Source organism: Zophobas morio, unplaced genomic scaffold (genome assembly GCF_036711695.1).
Source record: "Zophobas morio isolate AGI-343-1 ecotype UQ-CSIRO unplaced genomic scaffold, CSIRO_AGI_Zmor_V1 ptg000002l, whole genome shotgun sequence".
Taxonomy (NCBI): Eukaryota; Metazoa; Arthropoda; class Insecta; order Coleoptera; family Tenebrionidae; genus Zophobas; species Zophobas morio.
The window spans coordinates 19,982,350-20,000,000 of NW_026972107.1; the positions used below are offsets into that span (position 1 = coordinate 19,982,350).

The 17,651-nt window shown below is 32.1% G+C and overlaps 2 protein-coding genes across 3 annotated transcripts in view; both read right to left on the reverse strand.

Annotated features, from left to right (window-relative positions):
- Window positions 1–883: 883 nt before the first annotated feature.
- On the reverse strand, window positions 884–1,868 carry LOC135122313 (uncharacterized). The gene is made up of 2 exons (XM_064046539.1): window positions 1,679–1,868; window positions 884–1,620 (listed from the first exon to the last, which is right to left on the reverse strand). Exons 1-2 carry the CDS (start codon window positions 1,856–1,858, stop codon window positions 931–933), a joined length of 870 nt encoding a protein of 289 aa, XP_063902609.1. The 5' UTR covers window positions 1,859–1,868; the 3' UTR covers window positions 884–930.
- A 10,064-nt stretch (window positions 1,869–11,932) lies between these two features.
- LOC135130026 (glutaredoxin domain-containing cysteine-rich protein CG12206-like) overlaps window positions 11,933–17,651 on the reverse strand; it is a 69,136-nt gene continuing 63,417 nt past the window's right edge. For both annotated transcript variants that reach the window (XM_064057338.1, XM_064057329.1), the window contains exons 4-5: window positions 13,511–13,576; window positions 11,933–12,399 (exon numbers count right to left, since the gene is read on the reverse strand). In XM_064057338.1, coding sequence (XP_063913408.1) covers window positions 12,226–12,399; window positions 13,511–13,576 — 240 coding nt within the window. In that variant the 3' untranslated portion in view covers window positions 11,933–12,225. The remainder of the gene's footprint in view (window positions 12,400–13,510; window positions 13,577–17,651) is intronic.

Sequence of the window (17,651 nt, forward strand, 5' to 3'; positions counted from 1 at the left end):
TTCTCTTCCTTGAAGTACAGTCGAACAAATCCACTTTCTTCGAAAAGTTATAAAATTTGTTTTTGAAAAGTTAAAAACATATAGCTAATATGGATACTGCAAGTCACATTGTAAAAAAGTGGCCTATGGGGGATCGAGGCGGTAACCTCCGCGTTTTTTGCGTTATTAGTTCGCCACTAAGACCTTCTATCGTTGCTATTTCATTGCTCTTACACTCGTAAAAAAATTTATTGTATAATTTGATTTTTTTTTAAATCGGTATGCTGTAAATGTAAATCACAAGTACAGGCATTTTATAAACTTTACATAGCAATTTACTAAGCAGAATTTTGAGGTGCCGTCATCAAATTGTTGGTGGGGATGATAAGACAAATTTTCCTTAGCTTTTAATACCATCTACATGATATTCGTGACATATATCTACAGTTAACAACAGTTGGTTGGGTAGTTTCGGAGATAATATGTTCAATAAATAAAATCGACACAGGCGACAGACGACTGACAGACAGACAGACAGACGGAAACCCACCTTAAGGATTAATGCATAATAGGGGGTAAAGTAAAACTCTTTACACCGGCCCTATATATTTTTGTTGCAAAGGCGCTGATTTTTACAGAGCATTTTGGTCGTAAAACAATAGAATAATAAAATTGTAATACAAACGTAAATTTTAGTGAATGTTTTGTAAAAACTAATTAAATGTTAGTGTACCATCAAATTTACAAAAAAGTGCCTTATGGAAGACCTAAGACTAATTTTAATGCCAATTTATTTTTTTTCCGGAAATCGTCATTGAAACAGCATTTCCTTGCGACATTAGGCGCAGGAAAATTGGATTTCCCTGACTAGTACTGTAAAAACTACAAAAATGATGCAAAATAATTAGTTATTTAAACAAGAAAAATTTATTCAAAATTTCGTAAATTACACTATTTACAGATATTAACATTAATTGTAGAATTCGATATATTTGCAATGTTAATTCCAGACAGAGATTTATGATCAAGTTTAACCTTTTTATCAAAAATTTCAGTCGAGATTTCGGTGCAACAGATTTCAGATGAATCACTACTTGTAGAGGGACACGTCTCGATATTAGTGAAGGGTCTTTTTTTCGGACCAGCTTGTATTTTATTAGCTATATCTAATTTATTTTCGATGGACTCTTCTATGTATCCTTCTGCTACTGAACTGCTTTGCCATCCTCCATGCCTTTTTAAGTTGGTAATATCTCCTCCTGCGTCTACTAGTAAAGTCGCGGAACTGCGCCGCATACAATGTCCTGTGTATTCCAGAGGTGTTGGTAGACCAAGGTAGGTAGCAATTTGAGAAGGAAATTTACCAAATGAATGCAAGCCCACTGGTTGGACCGTACATTTCCCTTTCTTGTAATTTAAAAATAAGCGCTTGTGTGGAGTACTAGGCGGACGTAATTCCAAATAACGTCTGTATGTAGCAAGATTTCTTTCATCAACAACTACAAAGCGTCGAGGTTTTTTTGTTTTAGAATCAGGAATGTGTACTATTAGCACGTTATTTTGATCTTCAATGTCGTCAACTAACATCCTTGATAATTCGTCGCATCGACAGGCTCCAGACACCCCAAAAATAAGCGCCACCTGAAATTACCAAATTTAATAAAACTTAAATATGTATGTAATCATTGTAATAACTTACTTTCATTAATAAAAATTCCTTGTCGGGAGCTTCAAGCAGAAATTTATCTATCTGGTCCCGAGACAAACATTTCGATTTTTTTGGTTGGTAACCAGTCGATTTTCGTTTTAGGTAAGCAGTTACCTTACAAAACTTGCTGATATCCAAATTTTCCTTCAACAAAAGCACGGCTTTCAACATAGAGTAAGTGCTCCAGAGGCTTGAAGCCGTATAAGAACTTGAGTTTTCCGCAAAATAAGCCAGAAATACGTCTTCCGTTAGCGAAGTAACATTTTTAAGCCTGCGCCAATCTTCAAAGATTTGGAACTGCTTTTCATACCGCTCCTTAGATTTCGACGGTAACAATTCTTCTGTAGCAGCAGCGGCTGCTTTGCTTAGGTCAAAAGGAACATCCTCACCAGTGTTTTCGCTTGTATTCATAATTAATTAATGAAATAAACACACAGCTCTGACGTACGCACAAAATTTTATAATTGTTTTGTTTGTAACCATCGTTTTCAAGAAATTGACAAACTAGATTTTTGCGCAATTAATTAAAAAACTTGTTGGAAAATCTCGATTTTTAGCGATTTATTGCGATTTCCGGAAAAATTTAATACAAAACTCGTCAGTAAAATGTCTTATTTGACTCGGAGCTTTAAAATACTCGGCACAAAGTGCCTCGTATTTCAACATAGCTCCTCTTCAGTAATGAGACATTTTCCTGACTTTTATGTAAATAACTATTACTACATCCCATTTCCGCATAAAAAAAACAAAAATCGATATATTATTATAGTCAAAAGTTGTGATATCACCCAAATCTTACTACGCAAAAGCAGATTAGATCTTGAAAAATTACATTCTTTTGCAGGGTGTCATGGTTTTTTTTATATAAAATTTTGCGCAAAGATTACTGATTTGATTAGTAATAATAATAGGAAAGATTCGTGGAATGTACATTGTCGAGTGTTTCTGTGAGTGACTTGCATAAAACGCATGTAAGTACTATTATTTAAATAGTTAACATTTACTTTATAAAGAAAAGTTGAACCTGTTTTTAGCATATAAACATATGGAGTATTTTAACACAATAATTTTTACACAAGGAAGTTAAAAAAGAATATGTAACTTGAAAAAATTACAAAAATGTGGCTTATATGAAAGTTAAAACAGCACTTCAGTGTGTTCGGTTTTGCCGTAGTCAATATACGTATAATTAAAAATTCACATTATGTAATCTACTCTCATACACTTACAAACAATAAAATGATTTGAAAACAATCGAAACAATGATTTTATTATTCACTGGAATCGTGATAAACTTACCATGTATTGTGCTAAAACTATTATTAGTTGTTCTGCTGCAATGGAAACGGTACCAATAAAAGAATATTTAAAGTTAATCACATTGCTATTTCCTTCTAAGCACAACGTCAAATCACGTGTGTCTGAATGTAATTTTGAAAATATTTGTCTAATAATTTCTGAGATGGTGCATCAACTTTTGTAAGCAATGAATAAATAAATTTAGAGTGACACAATTCATGTCTACCAAAATTTTAAAAGTTCCTTATTCAGATTTCATTTATTTGGTCAATTTGATGGTTTCAACTTTTTAAAACAAATGATATAAATGAATATAGATATCTTATTGCAGCACAAATGAAGAACAGATTTATGTAACAGTATCCTTTAATGACGATATAATACTTCTGTTATTCATGACTCAGGAAGTAAAAGTAAAATAATATTAAGGAAGTAGGTACATATAATAGCGTAATTTTCAATAAACATTTATTTAATAATATTACGAAATGGCAATAAATAAATAAAGTTTAATTAATGTTATATAATTCCGACACTAATGTTAGCGTCGTACAAAACTTCCAAAGAAATCTGTTAAGTGTTCTCAGATAACTTTTTGATGGTAACTCGTATACACAAAATTAAAAATAGGGTTGGATCATAAAGCAGCAGGACAAGAAAAAGTACGTTACATTTTTCACGCGAAATTTGTCCAAAAAGCTATGCTTTGACGTCACTAATTTTCTGGACAAGTAATCGGTTTAAATTAAATTCTTAAAATCTCGGAATAGACATTTTTAAGATAAGCATAAAACATAATTAAAATGTGAAAATAATCATGTCAGAGGAAAAAGTTGGAGATATTTTGTCTACAAAACAGACAGACCAAGGAAACTAGGAAATGTTAAATTCATATTCTCCATTTGTGAAATGCCAAGAAAACATCAATCTGCACATTCCTTAAGATAGTGTGAATATATTTTCCTTAGCAAGAGGTAGATAAAAATAAAAATTCCTATCAGCAAATTACATTCTCTGCAGTCATGAATTCCGAATTGTTTTAACTCTAAAATTTGCTAAATTTTGTAGATGCAGGTATTATTATTGTGCTTGTTGTTTGAAACGGAATAATTTGTGTTTGTTTGTAGCGATGCCTGCATACTTGAGTTAATTTGAAATAAATTAACGTATTTGAATACTAAAAATTATGGAGGTATGATTAAAATCATTCTATTTTAAAAATTGTCCCCACACATGACTCTGGTTGAGAAATATGGGATTATTTTAGCGAGAGAGATCATCGGCAAAGAAATTCCTCCGATATCTCATAACTTCATTTTTCTGTTCTAGTTCAGGATAAATATAGCAATAGATATTCTCAGTATCAAACGAGTGAGATTACATCCCAACGGGAGGATATATCTAAATCCTATATATTAATGCGACAAGTTACCTATTTTAGCATTTGCATGAAATAAACATAATTTCGATTCTGAAATTTTCACCACAGTTGAACTTAACAGCACGTGTAAGAAACAGTCCCTAAAAACTGAAAGCTTTACGATTAAAGAAGTAAGTATAATGGGGAAACGACAAAGTTTTTGTAGCAAACAACAGATTGCTCTCAGTCGCTCAATTCTAACCAATTACTTACAGAAGTGCACATCTTGTTACTACTTACCCAATTAAAACACAGGAAAGAGTTTTTAAATTAGTTACAATTGCTCTTGAAACTTGATAAAGTGGTGTTAGAAGCTAGTAGTTAATGTGACGGCAAAAGACTTTAATAAATAATAATGTAGGCATATTTTGGATATTGGAATTATTTTTTTGTCCAAATCTTTTACGTAAATAGACATGAGTATCTGAACGAGCATTTAAACTAATTTAATTAAAGTTATTTTAAACATAGCTCAAACGTAGATTCTCTTTGTAAGATTGAATTATACTAAAAAATAATAAAAGAAAAATGTAGAAAACAGCAAAATTAAAAGTCGTATCTTTGCGACTACATAGTTACATAAAATATTCATATATGTTCTAAAGGAAACGTAATGTAATATTGTTTAATAAAGATAAAAGCGTTCAATCATACTTGTTCTTACTTGCATAGAAACTGTAACATAACACGACTTCAAACATCGATTCCCAACAGTTTATTACTTTAAAATAAAAAATTAAGTAACCGATTCCACTGTCAGGAACGTGTTCCACCAATAAATTTGCCATTTCTCAATTTTTGGTTTTAAGCTTACATTTTGGAAATATTTAAAATTATTTGTTTAAAAATAACAAGCATTCTTTAGAGATATACTGTACAGGGTGAGTTAAAGAACAAGTTTACCAAAATCCTATTCGTAATTGTGAGGATTTAAAAACCAGAATTAGAAATGCAGGTGCTGCAATTCTAACTCTCCTTAAACTTGCCGGCGTCCGGTTGTCTGTTAAATCGCATCGAAATGCATTTTCAACAGTACTTACGCTAGTTCAATTTATTTAATTCTTCAATTTATTTACTACATTTCTTTGAATTAATATGTTTGCTTTTTTTTTTTTTAAATTTCATTTGTGAACTTTTGATTGACGTCTTTCAGAAACAGTGATAACTAGCAAGGAGAGTATCTACGTTGATCCTAAAACCATATGTGTTTATTTTGGAATCTAGCAATATAGATGTATGTTGTGTTGCATTGAAAATTGGTCAGGGTCCTGTTATTATAATACTCACCCTGTATATTACTTAGTTAGACGACAATCTGGAATTTTAAATTTATTTTGATTGTGCGTATCGCAGCATTGATAATTTGAGTTTTTTAATCAGTTGCTGTGGGGGAGGGGAGGGTTTCAAAAATTTACAACGTCTACATACACCCTGGACACAGCAAAATTATAATTTTCAATATTAAAAAAAATATATGGAAGTTTGTGTCGTAAATATCAAAGCTAATTTTTTTATCTCGCTCCATTTGTATCAAATGTATAAAAACTTACATCTAAAAATGTGTCTTGGACACATCGTTAGTAAGGTCTCGATAAAAGTGGAGACCAAATCATGACTCATTGAAATGTTTTGTTTACACCGTTGCCATGGAAACCGCCCCTATGGTCGCTGTATTTGGCTGGAATCGGGTCACACTTGAAACAGTGACTGCTAGCAGTAATACAACTGCGGAAGTACGTCTTCATTCTGCGTTACTAAAACTGTTTTATTTTAAATAAAAATAATGAATTCAGTTGAATATTTCATAAAATATCGTCCTCTGTCTTACGACGATAAAATTGTAGTGACAAATTTTGGCCACCCCTGATTCATTAATAACAAAAGTGTTCATAGCAAAACGAGAGACTTCATAGATGTTTTAATAGACAAGACACATATGATAAATTTTTGTGGATGTGCGGTTGTGAAAAAAATAGTAAATTGTTTTATGTTGTGCATTCCCTCAGTATAGTGAGTTAAAATCAAAGGTATTTGGATAAATACTTTTTTCTTTTTATTGAATATATTTTTGCTTCCCGAGCGTAAGCGAAGGAAGTATTGCGATCGAGTTTCTCGGCCGACTCTCTACTTTTACGTTTTCTCGACCTTTCATGACCCCAAGAGTACGAAGAAATATGTCTCCCTTTTCTTTCCGGTCTGTCTGTCCGTCCGTCTGTCTGTTTGTCTGCCGTCACGGATTTTTATTAGACAGTACTGGCTCGATTGTTGTTAAATTTTGTATTTATATTAGGAATATAATGTAGATGGTAAAACCCTAATCAAAATTTTTCTAATCGTCCCCACCAACAACGTAATGACATCCCAGCAAAGTGTTGTATAATTAATATATCTTAAATTTTATAAAATATTATACTCCCACACTTGTGTTTTGTGAATTCACCCTGCTTTTGTTTATTATTATTATTATAATTATTATGCTAAGCATCACTGTTCTTTTACCACATAATACGTCGACCAGTAATAGCCGAAAATGTCTCAGCTATATGTAAACCTAGTTTCCGGACCTGGGCCTGGGTACGATTCTTGGCGTCTCCAACTTTTTTTTTCAAATCAGGAACAGCACATCCTATTTCCACAATGTAACAATACAATAATAGAATAGATAATTTATTACACTGTAGTTTATCCATGTGCCTTACAACGCATTCATATTTTTCCATTATTGTTAGTACGATATAATCAATGCACTGGATATAATAAACAAAACTAAAGTAAGTGTGATTCATTAATAAATGCATAGAAAAGTCTCCCCCGTGTAATAACGTGTAACATCAGTTGCTTATCGGCGGAGTGACCGTCGCCGCCGCCCTCAGACATATAAACATTTAATCCAAATAAACAAACGTGATGTGGATATTGTAGCAAAGTAAAGTGTGTTACATCACTCAATGTTGAACAAAAATGTGGTCTAGGGTTACTTATACACAACTTCTCTCGCCCTTGAAATATAGTCGAACCAATACAGAGTTCAGCTTTGTCTAGATAATGCCAACGTGGTTGGTGAAATATTTTGTGTTTTCGGCGTTGTGGGAATAAACGTTTATAAAATACAAAATATTCGAAAAATTATAAAATTTAAATTTGCGAATTTTATTTTTACTTCCTGAGTGTAAGCAAAGAAAGTATTGTAATCGAGTCTATCGGGGGACGACTGGGCTACTTTTATGTTTTCTCGACATTTCATGACCCATAGAGTATGAAAAATTAGGTCTCCTGGTTCAGTCTGTCTACCGTCTGTTCAGATTGTATTTTATATGTATGTTAGGAATATCATGTAGATGGTAAAACGCTAACCAAAATTTGGCCAACACCAATGGGACGACGCCATCTCCAAAATTTACAATAATAAATTTTATTTAATTTTATAAATACTCATAGTTTTTAGAATTACTTATATCGGGTGATTAAAAAAATTAAAGAATGAGGAAATTTATTTTATTAATTAAATCAAAAATGGCTCACTCCATGGTTGCGTCATCTGCAAATAAAATTGTTTTACCAATGTTAATATTCGTTAGAAGATTATTATTAATGAATACGAAAAAAAGTGGGGCCCAAAATTGAACCTTGTGGAACTCCAACATTAACGGGAATTGACATTGATAGTTTTTTTTTCAAGAACTACTTAAGATTATGTAGATTACCTCTTACGCCGTAATATTCTAATTTTGTTAGTAGTTAGCATCTCGTATTCAAATCTAACAAAATAGTGCAGATAACTTAGTTTTTTTGAAAACATTTGGGAATGCCGTGCACAATTTTCTTGAAACCAAATTGCTCTGGTGTAGACAGTTTATTTAGTTCAAAGAAATTAACTAAGTGGTTCTTAATTACTTTTTCAAATGGTACAGGTAGAATAGAGCGGCAAATATAAATGTCTTGATTGTCACCAATATTGCAAATAACCTTTCCAATCTTTAAGCAACCAAGGAAGTCGACTTCTAGGCTTCCAAATTATACTAAAAAAATCCAAATTGAATAAAGAACTTTTACATCAAAATAAGCGGAGCGCATCGAGTAATAACGTTGATTATTATCTTGTGCCGCATTTTTTTTTTTATTTCACTGTGACTGGCAATATTTATTTTTTAAGTTATTCGGTTTAGCATAAAAAAGAATAACATTTTCCAAAATCAGATTGTATAAGTTTTCGAAGAAGCAGGATTTGTTCACTGCACTTTAGGAGCGAGGGAAGTTCTGTTGGAATAACCTTTGGGCAATTTTTCCCATAGAGATTTGTGCGGTTCATTATCAGCATTATGGGTACTGCTTTTCCGAATTATAAATTATGTGGATAGCTTCAACTGAGGAACGTAAATTACGAAATTCATGGCTAGACTAATTTATATTAGATGTATTTCTTTTTGTACTTATTAACAACGCAGGAAGAGAAGTGTATGTAACTTGAAACTTTTGTCTATCTGTGGTACCGTATAGTTTCCAAACGTATGAACCGATTTCATTGAGGTTTTCTTTATTTGAAAGCGGATTTAAGTGGGATGCTTCTTAATAATGCTTTATATGCATAATCACTTTAGGCATTTTTAGATCGTTACCTTATGATATAGTTGATGTAGGAATTAGCTGGTTGCGCGCTGGTGGGAATTGCACGTCGAACGTGGCAACGAATCACAACCAATTCAAGATTTTTTAAGGGGTTTAAATTATTTATTATTTAGAGATTTATCGCCAAAGGGAGAGCGTTAGATGCTGTTTTCTTCATTTAGTAGGATTAATGCAACTTTGAAAGATATTTCAACGCAGTGTTGTCTGACGTCAAGTTTGGTGTAGTTAATTCCTTCTGTGTAGTTAAAAATTCACGCTGGTAAGAATGGAGTTTTGTCTATAAAAAATAACCAATATGTAGAAATTTTTGACATTCTACAGTGAGGGTTCTGAAGTCGGCAGACAATATTCACTGATACAAAAAAATGTCTATATTATTTTCATCCCGGAATACTTCCAAGTTTCATAGTTTGTTGCGGATATATTGAACGTTAATTTATTCCCGGGAAAAGGATCTAAACAAATTGAATCATTGTACTACTACGCATTTGAATCAATATGAAAGGTACGTCACTACCTCTTGAAAAGTCATTTTCTGGAGGCAGATTAGTTATCAGGGATAATATAATACTTTCGTTGGTGTTAACGAACTCGGCGATTTGTTTTTCTAGCTTTTTCTTCAAATTCTTTGTTGACTGTATGATGAGAATACTGATGATATTTGTTACCCTAAACCAATGAAATTTATTTTACAAGTAGTTTTTTTTTTGTGTAATAAATACAAGTGCTATTTTTGCAGCAACATCTTTTTTTTTAGCAAGATACTTTTTCTTTATTATTTTAACACGGCACTGACTAGCTTTGGTAACAATTTTTTTTTGTTTGTGTAATGTTTTACCGATTTTATTACCGGTCAGTAAAACGACCGACGAGTAGCGTCATATTTAACGATGAAAATTTCTGATTGTTGCGGATATAAAGCAAACACGTATTGAGTCGCCCACACACATAACTCAAACTAGTAATTACAGTCAGTCATTTTTAATATTTTTGAATTTTAAGTAATAAGTCGTAAACGATCATAGATTATTCCTTTCAGTCGGAGAAATATCAATATTAATACAACGCACAAATGAAACTTTTTTTAATTGCAATTAAAAATACATAATTAAAATTGTAAAGTGCACGTTCAAACATAATGCGTTGACACTACATTGTTTTCTTATTTCTACTGCACAAAATAAATTAATTTAAAATGTGAAGTTAAGATTACACCCCCTTTAAATTTGAATGGACCATGCCTGGTTCACTATGCTTTATGCCTAGGAGAAACAACATATTTACACTCTGGGGCAACGTTATTTTCGGAAATTATAACGTTTATTTTCTAAAGGTTAAATTCAATGAAAGCCTGTAGGCATATACTACGGTCGCATTTTACAGGAACTGCGTAGGTTGTTACTTTTTATTTACTTACCAAAGTGTGGGAGTTAATAATGAACGTAATGTACTTCTAACGTGAAATGATTTAACTGTCTAATAAAAATTCAATAATTGATACGCCAGTGTGATTGATTCTATTTCTAGGTAGCAGATAACTAATAAAAAATTCCTTCAGTAAGTCAAATAATATATAAACTGAAACAATAAATTAGGTACTAATTAAATTCAAACACGATTTAATCAGTAGTAATAACTGTCACTGCTGTTTTGAAATCAGTTTGACAAATAACGCCGTCACTATCCTGGGACAAACCTAGAAAGATTGTATCTGGATGTCGGTATTTCTAAATGTCACTTGCATCACTTCCATACAAAAATGCACTAGTTCTGTCTATTACAAATCGAACTTCAGAATGAATGCGACACTTCCTGTTTGAACTGTACTAAGTATCTAAATTCAAAATTTTATTAAATTAGCCTTCAAATCAGATGTAACATCTGTGGTTCTGAGTGTATGGCAATATGACTCAAAGTAAAAGAAATATTACAAGGTTTAATAGAAGTGTGTCTACATTTTGTCTAGATTTGTGTTACCTATACAAGATTTATAATGGGAGGAAGGAGGAACGCATTCCAAGTTGTAGTGACCAAATAATAAATACATTGTTCAAGGATTTGGCAACACTTACTTTCACCAAAAATTTTGCCGAACTGAAATTGATGAAAGCAGGAAAAAATTACAATGATGTCCTGCATTACAATAAAATAATAAAATTCAGCGGAAAAAAAAGAAAATCCACCAGTAAAATGTTCTTCGCAATATGCAAATAATGATGAATAATAATTGCCTCTAAAATTTTGCCTATGGATTATTATTAAGACATTTCTTTTTTTTAGGTGTAATAGACGTACTAACAAATAAGTTGACTTGAACGGTTTCTTTTCATTATATTTTCCTGTCTATTTAGAGAGTTTCAGATTTTTTTAAGACTTCTTTTGTTAAAAATTAAAACACCAGTCTCTAATTACTGCGCCTATTGTTAGTTTTTGTCGTATACACTGTAAGCAATTTTATATTAATGCAAATGTTCTTAGTGTTAAAATAACGGTAAATCTGTAAATTTCTAAATGAAGACATTCATATTCCTGTCTAATATTATTATAATGATCATGTTTTACGTATTTTATTAAAAAGTCAAGGTCATATTATATTTCCTTGTTTATGTCCGTAACTGAAATACTGAAACATAAAAAAGTGAAATCTTATAATTTTGTTTTAACAGTTTATACGCAGTTATTTTATTGTGTCTTGTTAACGCATCATTTCCGAAAATTTGTTTCAACTACACTTTCCAAAGTTTTCTTTTGTACACCAGTTTCTGAATTTGTTCAAACAAACTTTTGCTTGAAACGGAAGTCCTTTATGTGTTAAAATCAGTAGGTTCTTTCCCACTTTCCACAATGAATATTTACAGCCCCGAGGAAATTCTAGTCACCATTAAATTACATTCCCAGCAAACGAGCAAACTTTTTATTCGTTTTTTATTTCAACACAAAATAAAATTTATACAAATATCTAGGCTAGTTATGTTAAAATTCGTTACAAAAACTACTTAAAAATAAGTCGTATTGGTATTAAGACTCTAAGACTAACAAGATTGCACTCGTATAGACACCACAAAAACAGAAATAGTACAATGAGTGGATGGAACCTCGGATATGGCAATGGACGGTGCGACTTCCGGCAACCCGGAATTATCGATCCGGCGACCAATGGGTTGATGGAAGATTCGAAGCTTTGAGATTCGTATTAACATGCAGTGCACCTTACTAAGCCGACTTCATCACAGTTCATACATTTCAAAGCTACGAATTCGGTGGTGAAATGGTTCCGGTGTACCGATTTCTTGCTGCCATTGCAAACTTGGCAAGGCAATAGTCGATATCCGCCGCAAACTTTGCAGGTCGTGCAGGCGTCCATACTCTGGAACAGAAATTCGCATTCAGACAAAGTTGAGCACCGACGCCTAGTCAGAGGCGGCAGGCACCAATTATTTCATCAATTATAACACAAGTGGATTAATTTTTTCAGACAAAATTTGTCTTTCGAATATTCGAGTGGCTGTTACTAAAAAGACGAAAGTTTTCCAAAAGCTGCGCCAGAGTTTGAATCACAAATTTTGCAGAAATAAATAAATTACGAGTTGTGTGCGGCTGGAAAATCTAAGAAGATTTTGAATCAATTTGAAAATTTAATAGCATTTAATTCATAGTTGGTCCGCATAATATTTTTTCAATATATTTAATTGAATCAATAAGTTTAGTTCAAAAAGAAAAGAGAATTTTTAAAGATGACAATTTTTTACATATAAAAATGTGAATTTGCTGAAAACATCAGACTGCCTTTTTTAATTAAAAAGGAGAAAAATGATACCTATTAGACACCGGAATCTAAACCTGTGTAGAAGTTATAGTTAAAAAATGCATCGTGTATCATGAGTACATAAACGTCTTTGTTTTAGTGACAGTTTAATTGCTATTAATTAATGTAAACGCATCAAAAACAAGACCAAATCTAATATATCCATAATGGGAATAATGAGATTATGTGCCAATTCTACCTTTGACGGTTCTTGAAAGCAACACTAAACTAATTAACAGCGTGATTTTCCAAATAAATTCAACAATGGAAACAACATAATTTGTGTTATATCGTTAGCAATAAAGCCGTTGTGTTTAGGCTACTATATGGTGTAAATCAACTGTCAAGTTTTATACAATCTAGTTTTTTTTATATACCGCACGGCACAAACAAAGGCCAATACGCCACAAATTCAACTTAATTTCGAAAAGGGTTTTTTAATCGTGCGAAAATGTTAACGCACGAGTCGCCACTGGTGGCCGAGGATATAATTAGCGGGTCTCTGGTGTACAAACCATTCGCTTTGCGAAAGTAATTTGCCGGTGCGTTGACACACACTGAAAAAACAAATAAAACGTCGTCCAGACCAATCGATTGCGCGACTTTGATTACCCAACAAGTTTTGATACGGTTAAGCTTTAATCGAACGATTAGATCGCCCGGAGGAACTTACCTTGAAAGGTTTTAATATTCTCCTCAGCTCCCCGGATTCGTTTAATCTCTCTATTGTCTCGGCGTCCTGGAACAAGAGATCGGATATTAGAATGGACAAGGGCTGTTTCGATTTAAAAAGGCTTCACTTATTATTACAGTCTAAATGGAAAGTGGAGAGCATTGGGCAGGAATGTCTTGGGAATGGACAGGGTCGTATTGTGCCAATTACAATAGTTCCCGATTGTTCTAGTTTTGATACGTTTCAAGGCTGATGGTGTCTGTTAAGTGTTACGTTAGTTGCGACATGACATAAGAAGAGCTGCCGCTCTACTTACTATCTTGTACATGCGACATGTTCATAAGCAGAAAACGAGGAAGGTGGACCCTGAAGGAATTAAAGGAGCATTATTAAGAATGTATTTAGCTGCATTGAGAATAACAGTGAACGTGATGCCTTTTGACGCCAAAAATTTGTAGATGTTTGCTTCGGTAAACCAAAGGAAATATTGCAAAGCTTTTCCTAAAAAAAAACTCCTAAAAAGAAGATGCAGTAAACGTTAAAAGCGAATTGATTTCAGACTAATATGGTTCGTATATTTAATATTCTTGGCTAAGTTATACCATAAATTGACGATTTTAAAATTACAGTTTTGTGCTCGACGACGAACAGTTAAATCTATTGCTTCTGCATTTTCTGCACCTTAGCTCGTGCTGATGTACAACGGTAATTTTAACGAAGAATGAATTCCACGATTCTGTCTGACTATTTCTTTGTATGTCTGTATACGAATTGACGATTTATTAGGCACATAATTTTCGCAACTAACGAGTCAGTTACTTATAAATTTTGATGGTACTTTAAGGATATCCTTCATCCTTCATCCTTCCCTTAAGAATTATTTTTTTAATTTAACGTGCGTGAATTAACTACTCTAAATTGTTATATAGGTACTCGTACATAATTAAAATTATTAACTGTCCATTTGAAATTTATTAAGATACTAAAATTTATTGGATCATTACAAAATCATAAAGAACCCAGGGGAAAGTAATTACGCGCAGAAATGTTTGTGAATTTAAATTTGAGTATTTTGACAATAAGTTTTTTATTTTGATGATTGTTGGATGTATGCAAAAAATTGATGGAAGTACTGTTAAAATGTTTGCTTTATCACATTAGAAAGGTTTAAAGGAGTACGCAAGAGAAGATCAGGGTCGACAGGAAGTCTGCATACGCGGATACTGCAAAGGAGAAGAAAGTTATATGTAAACAACTTTGCAGTTTTTTTCTCAGTTGCCACATTGTTATTTTAATTTTGTTTCACTGCTGTTGTCAAATTATTTTTAATTAAATTATCGCCAAAATTGGTGTTGGTAAATTTTGTGAAGATAAATAAATCTTTAATCAGATTAGATAATAATACTTTTATTTGTTGTTTGTAATTATTTAGATTTTTTTGTACTCTAGTGTTTATTAAAACAAAACTTGATTAGATATAATTGTACAGTGCAGGTTGCGCGTTAATGCAGAAATGTAGGTTTTTTTCTTTTTTATTAAGATTTATGCTCAGGCAGGCAATAGAATTCCTGTTTCATTTGTAATTTAATTGCATTTGAATACTTTGCACTTAAACTATTATCAGGTTAGATGGAATATATTTGCAGAAAGCACAGTCTCTAAAGTTAAATTAGATCATTTATAATGAACGTAAAAACTCTTGAGGTTGATTGACGTCATTTTTACTTAATTATAAACTTGGAAACTTATTTAATCGTCATTTCGACTTTCTTAAAAAAAATACTGAAAAACGAGAAAATTAACTGTAACCAGGTTTTCTTCCAACGCTAAAACACCGCTTGCCTGAAACCTGTTAGGGTGGCAGAAAATAGTGGTGAATGCATTAAAAGTCCATTTAGTCACATTTTGCCACAGACAGCAGTAAAAATACCGTGCGATCCATTAATTTTGTGCTTCGGACAAAACATGCACATGAACTCTGTCGTGAATTTCTCTATATATTTAGTCAGAATACGGGGTTATGGTGCATATGTATAGTGGAAGGCTAAATGTTACAGGGAATTACAATACGTAAACGTAAAATTGTATACGTAAAAAGAGTCCTTTATAGATGTTTTCAAGCACAATTTTATATGCTTACACGTACTACTCTCTAATGGATATGTTTTTAAACTAAATTTGCCTATTGTGAAATTTAACTTACTTCATGTTTCGTGGTCGCTGAATCAAGAACTGTGGGTTAGAAGTTTGGTAAGATCTTACTACAATATAATTTACGAATTTCACGTATTTTGTTTTGTTTTAATAATACCTGTTATTTTATTATATTTTTTTCCTCATGTTACCTACAGCTGGGTTTTGTTTAAATATTCAAACATTAGGACATTTAATTAAGTGTTGAAAAGGTTTTCATATTTTTACCAAAAAAAAACTATTAATAACGGTTAAAAATATGACACAAACTTGGGCATGCTATAAATTTAATATAAAGCTTCGGAAAGCTTGGACATAAATAAAGACCAAAATATGTCTTTTACAACTGAAAGCTCTCAGTCGCTTTGTGCTTCCAGCTTATTTAGACAGAATGTAAGTACGACGTTGCTCTCCGGTTCAAATTTCAGTCAGAGACGATATTTTCTTTAAATATTTAAATATTGGCTCATCTAAATCGAGACAAAACATGTTTGCACAACTTCTAGGGCGAATAAAACTAGCTATTATTTTTATAACATATACAGCTGTATTTAATATATTTATATTTTATTTAAATAGACCAAAAAAGAACTTGTCTGTTAAATCACGCAACATTTCACCGTTGACGCTACTTTACTTTAAAAGTCTGGACAGGCAATGTTAGAGAGTTCTTGACAAAATTTTTGAATTATTAAACTTGCAGTATTGATTTCCATTTAAAAAAAGTGTGCTTCATTCACAGCTTTTTCCTTGAATTTTCTCGTTTCCAGAAAGCAATTTTGTAAATATTTAAAGGAAATTCTGAGAGAAACTAACATTAGTAACAACTTGGTATTGATTTATTTAAAATTTACTTAATGCGTGGAATCAATAAGTTTTATTATTACTTATTTACCAGCACTTAGTTAAAATAGATTTTTTAAATGCAAGTTCCAAAGTTGGTACTGCAGTTTAATTTAACTGTCAAACTAAATTTAATACGATCTGTTAATTATGTTAGAAAATGAAATAAAGTTGTTCCTGTTGCGTTTAATAGTTGACAGATTGAAATATGCAAGTTCTACGATTGTTTGAACTATTTTGTAAAACTTGATATTTCGGGAAGACTTAATTTTGTGCGTTTCCAGAAGCACCCTGTAATATAAGTATCACTTGTGAAAATAAATTCCAAAAAAACATTTTTCAATAGTAAAGTGACAATGAAAATGCTTATTTACTAGAGCAGTGCTGTAGTTAATGTCATTTCGTCAGTACATTTTCATGCATTTTCACTCGATTTTCTTTGACAAAATCAGAGAAATCGCATTTGTAACCTCTTTTCCAGGATCTGAATGACTGTGATTCATTTATTTTCGGCAAGGAATAAAGTCAAAGCTAGAATCAGTTAAGTTTCCACAGCTTTAAATAAATTATTCACCAGATTAGATCACGGTCAGTGCAGTGCTTCCAGGGGATGGGTTAAATTCAAGGTAGAATGTTTTTTCAGATTTCAGTTTTAATAGAACCCAATTTTATTTGAAGGAAAAGTAAGGAGTGGGGTAGCAATTAAATCTATTTTCACTTAAAATTGAAAATAGATCAACGAATAAATGCGTCATTAGAATTGAGGCAAAATTCACAGACACTTTGAGGAAAAATATTAATAACAATTCTACTTTTGTGTAAGTTTTAATCATGCATTAGTAAAATTCTTTCGAAGAAACGATTTCGGCCGACTTTGAAGATAACGATTTGAATTCTAATAAGAGAAAATCTCGTTTTAGAAATATGATGATGGTTATTGTCACCTTAAATGTGACAAATCTATTACATTTGGAAACTCTCCACTGCGTACCTAATTGCTTTATTCTTATGTGAAAAAGCAAATAATGCAACTTTCTCATATTTCAATAAGTGACTACAACCCAAATAACCGTGACGGTACGCACAATTTCCTTTCCTACCCAAA